Source organism: Hydra vulgaris, chromosome 09 (genome assembly GCF_038396675.1).
Source record: "Hydra vulgaris chromosome 09, alternate assembly HydraT2T_AEP".
In the NCBI taxonomy this organism is placed as follows: domain Eukaryota; kingdom Metazoa; phylum Cnidaria; class Hydrozoa; order Anthoathecata; family Hydridae; genus Hydra; species Hydra vulgaris.
The window spans coordinates 24,997,184-25,009,263 of NC_088928.1; the positions used below are offsets into that span (position 1 = coordinate 24,997,184).

The 12,080-nt window shown below is 28.5% G+C and overlaps 1 protein-coding gene across 3 annotated transcripts in view; it reads right to left on the bottom strand.

The window, feature by feature from the left end:
- Positions 1–12,080, bottom strand: part of LOC100203776 (kinesin light chain) — a 39,075-nt gene that overhangs the window by 10,395 nt on the left and 16,600 nt on the right. For all 3 annotated transcript variants that reach the window (XM_065805133.1, XM_065805131.1, XM_065805134.1), the window contains exons 6-9: positions 5,713–5,831; positions 5,550–5,637; positions 4,273–4,374; positions 4,088–4,171 (exon numbers count right to left, since the gene is read on the bottom strand). In XM_065805133.1, coding sequence (XP_065661205.1) covers positions 4,088–4,171; positions 4,273–4,374; positions 5,550–5,637; positions 5,713–5,831 — 393 coding nt within the window. The remainder of the gene's footprint in view (positions 1–4,087; positions 4,172–4,272; positions 4,375–5,549; positions 5,638–5,712; positions 5,832–12,080) is intronic.

Consider the following 12,080-nt stretch of genomic DNA (forward strand, 5'->3'; position numbering starts at 1 on the left):
TTCAGGGACTATTTCACCTAAAAACTCTGATTAATTGGCTCAAAATAGTTATAAAAAATTTTTTTTGAGTCTTGAGTCTAAGGAGTCCCTATTTTTTGACCTTGGAGTCCAGAGTCCTTAAAAATCTATAGGACTTTGCATCCTTGATTTTAACAAACTTGGTGACTGAAGTTGACCCCAACTTCTTAAGAGTTTAAAGGATTTTTTAAAAGTGTATTCTGAAATTGATTTTGTATATTTGATACTTAGTTGTTATTTTTTGCTTTAATTTTTATTCTATTTATTAGAAAGAACATGTGTATGTTGCTATAATTATCAAATCATTTTATAATTTTAAAAATTGCATACAAATAACACTTTCTATTTTCTGTTCTATTTTGAAGTTACTGGAAGAGAAACGATGAAGTTTATAGAGCAAGATAATGATTGACAGACGACTTAAAAGTTTGCAAATTATATGAATCAGGAAAACAAGATGAAGAAAGTGAATTCCAAAGGACTGATGTCTGAGAAAAAAAACTAGACAAATAAGAACTTTTAGAGCACTTAGGAACAGTCACAGTAAAAGGATGAGACTAGAATGAGAATAGAATGATGAATAACACAAAAATGGTAGAGTAACACAAGAATGATGAGTAACACAAGATGGTAACACAAGAATGAATTTTAGTAGATGGCACAAGAGACGCTAGCTCTTTAGAGCAGTGTCTATTATAGTAATTATTGAAAAGAGAAAGAGAAGCAACATTACAACGATGTGATAATAGTTGGAGGTTGGCTGCAAGGGCAGGTCCAACTATGTTTACAATGTGTTTTTTGCACCTTGTCTAAGAGAGAAAGGGTATCATTGGAAGATCTGACCCAGATATGGCAACAGATTCCATACAAGGATGGATTTGAGATTTATAGAGATAAATAACAGGATCAGGAGTAAGAAAATGGCGACCTTGATAAAGAGATGCAACCTTAGTAGATAATAATTTTGCAATCGATTTGATATATGGTTTCCAAGAAAGATCGGAAGTAAGAGTTAATCCTAGAAGATGAAGAGTAGATGAATTATCGAGTACATTACCGTTCATAAATATAGGAAGATCTAGATTATTGCGATAACAATTAGCTGAAAAAAATTCACCAGCCACTGAGAGCCCCATTGCGGAAGTGAGTTAATTACTTAAAAGCAAAATATATATAATAAATCAAACTTAATAAAAAATAACTAATTGTCATTAATCAATCAAACAAAATTGTTACAAAAACAAATAATTGATTTATAATTATAATATTGCAAAAAATATCCATAAAACCAAACTATTTGTTAAAAAAAAAAGTAAATTTTATAAAAACTATAAAAATACTTATTACTAAAAAAGAATCAATTTGAAAAATTAACATTTTAAAGATGCTTTAAAAATCATCACCATGCAAATTTTAAAATATTTGAAAACTTGTTTGACCTGGTAGTTTCTAAAGTTAAAACTAAAATTTCAGATGTACATATAAAAAAACCAATAATAAAAAAAAAACTTTTACCATTTTACAAATAACATTTAACTTATTCAAGCGCATTTATGATCACCCTGATCATGGATACATGTAACCCAGTACAATCTGCTGATTTGCAGGAATTTTCTTTTTAACCAAAGCCTTCATGAAGTTGATTTTGACTTAAAATATCCTTTGCCTTTGGGTTTTGTTTGATTACTGTACTCTGTCCAAGTTTACCAAGATTGTGCCAAAGTTGCTTACATACAGTGACTCATCCCAGAGAAACAGGTTAATAATGGTCAACACAAGCTTTCGCTGTTAAAGTTATTTCTCAGTTAAACTTCTCTGCAGCTTGTGGTCGCATAGGATTCCTGTCACAGTCATAGTCTTACAAAAGTGTTCTTCAGAACTCTCTTGTCTCTCTTGAACTTCTCTTGTTCTTTCAGAACCCTCTTGTAAACTCTCTAAACTACAAAAGTAAGGATTCATGTCACAATTTTACAAAAGTGTTCTTCAGATTTCTCTTGTCTCTCTTGAACTTCTCTTGTTCTTTCAGAACTCTCTTGTAAACTCTTTAATCTATTTAATTTAATATTTATTGCTTAATTGAACTTGCTTTCCTTCCTGCTAAAAAATAGCATTTGCGGTTTCAATTTATGTAAACTTAGGAGATTGCTCTGGAGATTGCACTGATCTAACTATTGACTCTTTTTAACTATTTTACTTTTAACTATCTTTTAACTATTGACTATTTTTAGCCTTTTAGTCTTGAGATTAACAAACATCTTCTAATATCTTATGCTAATCTTCTAATATCTTACTCTCTGAAAATCATTATAGATTTCGATCCTCTCAATTTCCTGCTGAATTGTTGACCAACAAAAAGATTTTATTGAAAATTAGAAGAAACCAGCAAGGCAAGGGCCATTGTTCTTGACACATTAAAGGCTTTTGATAAAGTCTGGCATACTGGTCTTTTCCATAATGGTGCATCTAGAAAGGTTTCTATAATTTTTCAGTCAATTTTTTTATAGTATTAAAGTTACCTTTAGGCAACACTCTTTTTATTGTGCTTGCTATTTCTTTACTCCTTTTTACTAACTTCTATAAATCTCTTATTTATCCTTGTATGGAAAACTATTGTTTTTCTTTTTCATTGTTTTTTTGTCTCTTCAACAACTCCATAGTTGCTGCTCAAACATCTCTTATTCTTTATATTTTATCAACTTTATATTGAATGACTTTTCATCTAGCAAAGTAGCTTTTAATATAACTGTTCAAAAAGCTTCTATTCATCTAGTTTTTTTCCTTGAACATAAATGTTTTGAAATTTCTTCCAATCTTCATGTTTTCCTAACTTATACAGTTTACAGTTTGTTAAGTCTTCTGTCAATTTCTTGCTCTTTGAATGATCAACTGTCATTTTTTTTGAATGATCAACTGTCGTTTTCTCGAACTTTAACTCTCTTCTTTGCTTTCTATTAACTCCTAACTTCAATATGATTGCTTGCACTCTTTCTATTAACTCCCAACTTCAATATGATTGCTTGCACCCTTTCTATTAACTCCCAACTTTACCATGGTTGTTTGAACCCTTGTTAAGAGTGAATTTGCTTCACATTCTAGCAGATTTAGTAAAATAAACAAAGACAACTTTAAATCATTGCTTCAAAAACTTTAATTTTTTTTATTATTATCCTTTTAAACTTTTATGTCCTTAAAACTCACAACTTAAATTAAATATATAATACAAATTAAAAATCTAATATATAAACTTAACAAAATAAAAATATTAAAACAACAAAGATTTATTAGTATAATAATGTTTTAGATTTCAATTTAGAATTTCACCTAAATAACCAGATATTCACAGTGGCTTTCAATAAATTCAAAACCAACAAAAATGTCAACTAAAATTGTTTGCAGATTCTATAAGAACTTCATGTCAAGGTTACAAATCTGTTGAAATTTAAATCCTGCTTATCTTTGTAATTAATTTTTATTTTAACCAAATCACTTTAAATACAAACCTTAGTCCATAATCTGATTTCAGTTGTTAAAGATATTATAGAAAGAAATAAAGAATGTTTATTTTAAAAGTCTTAGATTACAAAAATTGCCTAAAAACGTTACAAGTATTGTTTCAAAAATAAAACTAAAGATTGCAACAGTGGTAGAGAAACTTCACCATAGACATCAGGTTTGAAAAGATTATCTACACGTTGATGTAGTTTACTACATGCAACTCCTTAACAATAAAGAATGATTTTACTTAATTATTGATGTTTTCCAGTAAATGATTTAATTAAAAGTGGTTTAAAAATCTAAGAAAAGCAGTTAAAATTTTAACTTCAACATTAGTGACCTTTAAAATTGGTGTTTAAGATCTGGAGACATTAAATCTGTTTACATTTTTATTAACCTTGAACTAACTAATTGAGGACCACTTTATGTATTTAACAAAACAATAAACCTTCATCAAAAGTATTGTTATATCCTTTTAAAGTTTTATTTTGTTCAATGCTTCTAGAGTCTATGTTAAAATAATTTAAAAACATATTTAAAACATATTTTTGTGTTAACAAAAATAAAACAATACTTCATCATATTTTCCTTGATTTTGACAGAGAAGCGCCAAATTGTTCAACTGTTTTGCAACATCAGGATGATTTTTTCCCAAAACCTATTGTTAAAATAATCTAGTAAAAAAACTACATTACCAATTAATTTGGTTAACAAATTATGAAAAATAATTTATTCTCTTAAAAAAAACAACAAAAAAACCTTTTCTCTTATTTCTAGTGCTCTTTTGCAAAGAGGTTCAGCTTCTTTATACTTGCCTCGCTTACCATACAATACTGCAAGATTGTTTAAAGTAGCAGCAACCTTTAAAGATACATACACATAATAAAAATTGAATAATAATGTAAAAACAAGTTGTTTATGGTTCTTGTCATATCCCCTGAATGATTACTAAGACTTTCTTTTGCAAAGACATTGCGTGTGTGACCTTGTATGTGTTAAATTGTATGGCAATAATACTTTGTATGAAAATACAAAAATTTATTTAAAAGCTTTGGCATATAAATTTGCCAAATAGTTAACAAAATTTGAATAAAGTATCTATGACAGTGTTAGAGTTTTTGGAAGACTATATGTTTTATTTAATTTTAAAAGGGTTTTTAATAGGGTATATTTCCATTTGATTGTTTTTGGTTTATTTATGCTGGAAGTACCTATTTGGTTTAAATGGTCTTAGGGTGAAATTTATTATTTTTTTCTGTTTGCGTACTTTAGTTGCTTTAGTTTTGTTCTGGTGTTTTTATTAGAATTTTAATTTATTGTGCTTAGTGTTTTCTAATGGTGGTGTGGTATGTGATTTATTTAGTTATTTTTATTTATATTGTACAGTAGATCTACACTTTTTATATTATATCATCAAAAAATATTAGTGTTTTACAAGTTTGGGTATGGTTGGGTCTTGGCTAGTAGTAGCGAGTCCTTTTTTACTGCAGTATGGATTAGGCGTAAGTCACGGGGTAAAGCATAAGTGGCGATGACGTTTGTCTGACGGGATAAACTAGTTATTAGTGTTGATCCTCATCGAAACACCAGTAATAATAGACGTGACTCTGATGAGATGTTTATAACTTAATCACTACACAAATTATGTGTACATACTAACATTAATGCTTTTTTTTTTCCATTCCGAGACCTTTCATTGTTGTAAGCATACTTTTTATTTTGTAACCAACTTTTTGTTTTATAACTTTTTGTTTAGTGATATATTTGTTGTATATCTTTGTTCATACTAGCGTTTATAAAATTTTTTATTTTTTATTATTGTAAGTACTGTTTGGGTGCATTGACTGTCTTATTTAATTTTAATATTCCTCTATTAATTTTTATCTTTGTCTTGACAACTGTCAAAATATGCTTTGTTCAAAAAATAATTCTCCTATATTCTAATGTAATTCATTTCTTCATTCAAATTAATGTAAAATATCAAACAATTTTCTAAAAATGATTTAAAGATAATATTAAAGTTATAAAAAACCTACAGCTGGATGATCAGGACCAAGAGTTTTTTCACGAATAGCCAAAGCATCATTCAAAAGATTGGCAGCCTCCTTATATTTACTTTGATCTCTATTAATGTAAAAAAAATTCATTACAATTTAAAAAAAACTTTAGAAACTGCAAAACAATAACAAAAAAACATACCTATAAACTAAAGCAAGAATGTTTAACATAGTTGCAACATCAGGGTGATCATGCCCTGAAGTTTTTTCTAAATCTTCAAGAGCTTGTTTACAAAGTGGAACAGCTACTTCATATCGACCCTAAATATAATAAATTTTTATACAAGTTCACTTAACTAAGGACTGAGTAACACTTTTTTTTACAGCTGTTAAACAAACTTATTATACATGGACCACTAATCACACAGAATATATATATATATACATACATACATACATACATATATATATATATATATATATATATATATATATATATATATATATATATATATATATATATATATATATATATAGTATATATATACTATATATACTATATATAAATATAATATATACATATATATACTATATACACTACCGTTCATAATTATTCCAATGGTATTAACTTTTTAAAAAAATGCTATTTTTTATTTAACTATTTTTTATGTTTATTTTTGCACTATTAGATAATTTAAAAGTATTTTGATTAAAATGCTTCGATAAAAATCATAAGAATAATAAAAAAAATGCTAAAGTTACATAGAAAATGGACCATTAATGACAGTAAACGCAGACCAACATGTTGAAGGTTTAAATCTTTGGTTTCAAGATAAGATTGATTGACTGGAAAAAAAATCATTGAATTTATGATAAAAAAAGTGTGTATCATTGACTGTAAAACATGGTGGATGTAAAGTTAGGGTGGGGGCAGTTTTGGTTGGAATGCCACAGGTGACTTTGTAAAAATAGAGGTAATGACAAAAGTAGTTTACTCGTACACTTAAAAAATTATGCTACACCTTCGGAAAGATGGCTTAATGAGAATCTTTTCATTTTTTCAAAAAAAATGATTTGAAGCTTAAATCTAAAACATACTTTTCAAAAATTTGTTTAAGTTATTTGAATGAATTCAAGAACTATCAAATATTAAATAAAATGTTTTAGCCTCCCTAATCACAAGATCTCTCTCCTATTAGACTTTTATGGGAGGAACTAAAAGTAATGTCAAAAACTAATGCCAAATGATGCATAAGATGTGGACAAAACTTATTAGTTAATGGCATAAAATTGACTTCAACAAATTGGATAAGTTGTTAAGTAGAATGCCAAGAATATGTATGGCGGTTATTGTCGCTAAGGGTGATTAAAAGGCAAGTAAATTATAAATTTATCTAATCGAACTTATATTAATTTTTTTGTAAACCTAATAAAAAGGAAGATAACATATAATTCAGGTAGACTTTGCTGACAGTTTCTCTTCCAATAATAAGTAAAACTATGATATCTTATTTCGAAAAGTACGACCATTTGAATAATTATGTACAGTAGTGTATTTAGTACGTATACATATAGTATATATATATGTCTATATATATATGTATATATATATATGTGTGTGTATATATAGATATATATATATATATATATATATATATATATATACATATATATATATATACATATATATATATATATATACATATATATATATATACATATATATATATATACATATATATATATATACATATATATATATATACATATATATATGTATATATATATATATACATATATATATATAGTCGAAATAAATCCGCAGACTTTCTGTAATGTTGGCCTTGTTTTAGGTATAAGAACAAAAGCAAGAATGGCAAGGACGGCTCTTGAATTCCAATATGCATTACTAATAATAGGAGTTTTTTGAAAGTTAACAAGTAAAAAATATCCTTTTTCTTCATAGAACTTGAACACAAGTGTCAGATGATGCAAGAATTTCATGTCATCTCTCCAGCCTGACTTATCAACGATCACATCTGTTCCATTCACAACTTTTGCTTGCAACTCCTTATAACTGTTCATCAGCGGAGGTACAAAAGAATACTCAATGTTTGGGAACTTGGTGTTTCCTTTAATTTCCTCATCCATGACCACACGTAGATACCTATCAAGCACATGATGCTGGCAAGAAATAAACAGCAATTTGTCCAATCCCTTCGCTGAAAACATTTGCTTAAGTTTTTACAACACTATTCTATTTACTAGGGTTAACACTGGTTGAGTCAGCCACTATTATCTTCACAACACTCCATAAATTATATTCCGCAAGAATTATCAAAGTTCCATTAGTAATAGTTTCTGCCTTTCCATTGTTCAAGCACAGTGCAGCTAATTTCATTTCAATTCTTTCATTTTTCAATACTACAATCTGATATTTGTCTTTATTAAGGTGCTTTCGATCAAAGTGTAGAGATCACTGTTCAGTTTTTAAGTTTTTCATTATATCTTTTTTCAGTTTAGAAGCTTCTTTAAATAATAAGTTATTATAAAACTCCAGCTTGACTGGGTATTGGAATTTTAATGCCATCGAGTGCCAATTGCTTGCAAATTTTGGCAGCTTTTCTTGTTGATACTGTTATTAATGTCACTAAGTTCATGGCAACTTTACTCTTGTTATGTTTCCTTTTTGGTGGACAAGTATATTCATCATCGCCATCCTCATTGTTCTCATATTTCTATAATTTCAGACTTATCCAAATCCTTAACATTATCATTAGATGAGAGATCGTATGAAACTTCTCTTGGAAGGATGAATTGTTTCCTTGTCTGTCTTTTAGAAAGTTGAGGAAAAGTTGGTTATGTCACTCTTTAAAGGTGGTATAACCAACTTTTCCTCAACTTTTTACTTGTAGATAATAGAGTTTTTTATCTTCAGCTGACAACCATACTTTGTTAACTTTTGTGATATCAAACTGTTTGTCTAATGCGTCATATTTTCCTCGTTTAACACATTCATTGTAAGTTTTTAATACAGGTAAAAGTTTTGCTAGTATTACTTGATCGGATACAAGAGGAAAATTTAATTTATTTTTCCATAAACTTTAAACTTCTTTGGAAATGTTTGCTATTCTTTCCTTTCATCCTTTAATTTCAGCTCCAAGAAACTGGTATTTCTCAACTACTTGCCTTTTAAGTGATACTCTGCATTTTTCTTTAAGTGAAAATTGTTGTGAAGGCACAATACCCCTTTCTTTATGCGACTACTGAAATTTCATCAGATTTTTGGCCCAAATGTTCTTGTTCTTCTCTACAGTGCTAAAACTTTTCTTGTGTGACATTGTCTATAAAGTTATACTAGTTCTAAAGATAAAAATCAAAATTAAATAAATATATACTGATTGCTTTCACTGCTATATGTAATTTATGTAAATTATGCAATACATATATTTTTACATATTTAGTCAGTAAAGCAGGTGCTTAAGTCCAGTAACAGTATTTAATAACCGCCAAACAATATTTGCTTAATTAATTTGTCAGTCTCAATTAAAAGGTTACTTATGTCTCTATATCACTTTCTTAACCTTATCAGTTAGTCATTCAACAACAACAACAAAAACTAGTGCAGAAATCGCTTATAAAGTACGTTAGGGTTTATCGCTTATACAGTCACGGTTAGTAGTTCTAGAACAACCTACACATTTCTAGAGTTTGAACTTTACCTCTGGGCAAGTTTTGCAATATCGCTTAGGAAGAAGGCGAGAACTTCCAATTAAATGCTCCTCCACAGTGTTCTGTGATAAGACAGTAAGGACTACTTGGTTTAATTTTAAAAAAACGCAATAGTTTTAATAATATTGCTAAGAGATAGCAATATTTTAATTGTATTCTATGGCAATATCTAGTTTTTATTTGGGGATGACTTTTTTTGAAAATCTAATGGAGCTGAGTGTTTTTTTATTGTTTTTAGGTGAAAATTCATCAATTTATGATACAGGATATGTTATATTTTAAAAAAACTTAGAAAGTTATATGCTTAATACATACATACATACATACATACATATAGTAAGCGACCGGGGTTGATATTTGACTGGGGCCGGGGCTGGGACCTGGGCCGGGTTTGATAAAACATAGCCGGGGCCGGGTTTGTGACCGGGGCTGCATTACCATTGATATTTCTTATAAATATATTATTGTTATTTAAAATTCATGATATATTTTATATAAAGGTATATATATCATCTTATTGTCATTATCACCATCATCATCATCATCATCATCATCATCATCTCTACATCATCATCTCTACATCATCATTATCATCATACTCATCATCATCATCATCATCATCATCATCATCATCATCATCATCATCATCATCATCATCATCATCATCATCATCATCATAATACCATCATCATCATCATCATCATCATCATCATCATCATCATCATCATCATCATCATCATCATCATCATCATCATCATCATCATCATCATAATATCATCATCATCATCATCATCATCATCATCAAGCATACAGTTGATGATGATGATTAAGATGATTATGATGATGATGATGACAATGATCATCATCATCATCTTAGTCATTGGCATCATTATCATCTTCTCTGATACACACTATAAGTATAATTACTAATCTCATACTCTCTCTAAGATCATTGCTTCTTTTCCTATCTTTTAAAGACACCATATATCCATCTGATCTACTTTGTTCTTTCTTATTTGTCATTGTAAATATTTATGAATTATATTATATTTGTATATATTATTTTTGTGACTTTTTCTTATACTTTCTTAAACTTTCATAACAAATTTTAACTTGTACAAAATAAAAACAAACAGCAACAACAACAACAACAACAAAAATCCAGACCCGGCTAGTAACCCCTGCAAATTGTGTTTGTTTAGCAGGGGCCGGGTTTGCAAAAACCTCTGTTTTTAGCCGGGGTCGGGGCCCCGGTCACTTACTACATACATACATACATACATACATACATACATACATACATACATACATACATACATACATACATACATACATACATACATACATATATGTATATATATATATATATATATATATATATATATATATATATATATATATATATATATATATATATATATATATATATATATATATATATATATATATATATATATATATATAAAATAAATAAAAATACATATTTTTTACAACTATAAGTTTCATGCTAAATGCAATCATCAGGTAATAAAATGACTTTTTTCTTGTGGAAAAATAGTTCTGTACATGAGGAAAATGCATTAGAAAAATCTGTTCTTTTGGTTTGTGGTTATCCAGCAAAAATTTGTTTTCATGGCGACACTTATTAGATATTAGTTCACTTTTTTATTTAATAATTCTTTGGGATTTTTATACAATAAAATTATTAGCTTTTTGAATAAGCATAATAGGCATTCTTTAGTTATGTTGCTGTAGGTGGGGGTGCTTTTTATGATGGACCATGTGAAATTGGGTGTTATTTTTAACTTATTTTTTGTATCCCGTAGGTATTTTGAAAGTGTGGTTGTGTTTTTAAGTTTTTTGTTTTTGAATAATTGCTTGTGGTTCACCCATCTAATTTTCAACACACCCTCTGTTGAACCTATATATGTTTTGCCAGGTGAGCTTGAAAATGATGCAATTCACTTATAAATTTTTTTTTTTTTCTGCAATCTTTGTTCATAGGGCAGATTTCATTTAGTTTACAATTGCAAGCTAAAATGGCAGTTCAATTCATTGAAATAATTTTATTGTTGTGATTCTTTAAGTTTGTAATTTTTGCTATGTTGCTTGTGCAGCTATAGCTGACTTTTATTGCGTTGCAGTTAAACAATTCATGAAGCGGATTTGGTTTTTGAAAGTATTTGTCAGTTAGTTGTAAGAAAGTTTTGCCTATATTTGTCAGAACGCTTTTATTGTATGATGGGTTAAACCAGATTTCTAGTTCTTTTTTGTTTGGAAGCTACTTTGTTTTTATTGTTTTTAGGGTATTGTATTTAAAAGTTAAATCTTTGAAACCATTTCTTTTTAAGGCTTCATTATATTCTGCCATTGACGAGTTAAATATTTTTTCATCAGAAGAATTTTAAATTAACCTATTGTTGATAGCAATTAGAATTTGTTTATTAATTTGTGCGTGTGTGTGTGTGTGGGGGGGGGGGGGGTGAAACTCGGTATGGATGTAAAGTAAGTTGTTATTTAGTTTTTTGAAAGGATGATATCTTTTTCCAAATCAAAAGTTACATCTAGGAAGTTGGAATTGATAGGTTTGTCCTAATTTCTATTTGGAAGCCGATTTTTTAAAAAATTTCTGTTATATTTTTTCTGATTCTATCTATCTGTGTGGCAAATTTTTTACGCATCCTTATCAGCCCGAATTTAATATATACAGACCTACCAGCTCACAAACCTTGGCTCCATCAAAGCAGTCATTAGTTGAATTTTATTTCCAAGTTTTATCACTGAAAAAAAACAAGGATTTTCCGCACTGGTTGATCGTTCTGATTTCTTCTTAGCTAA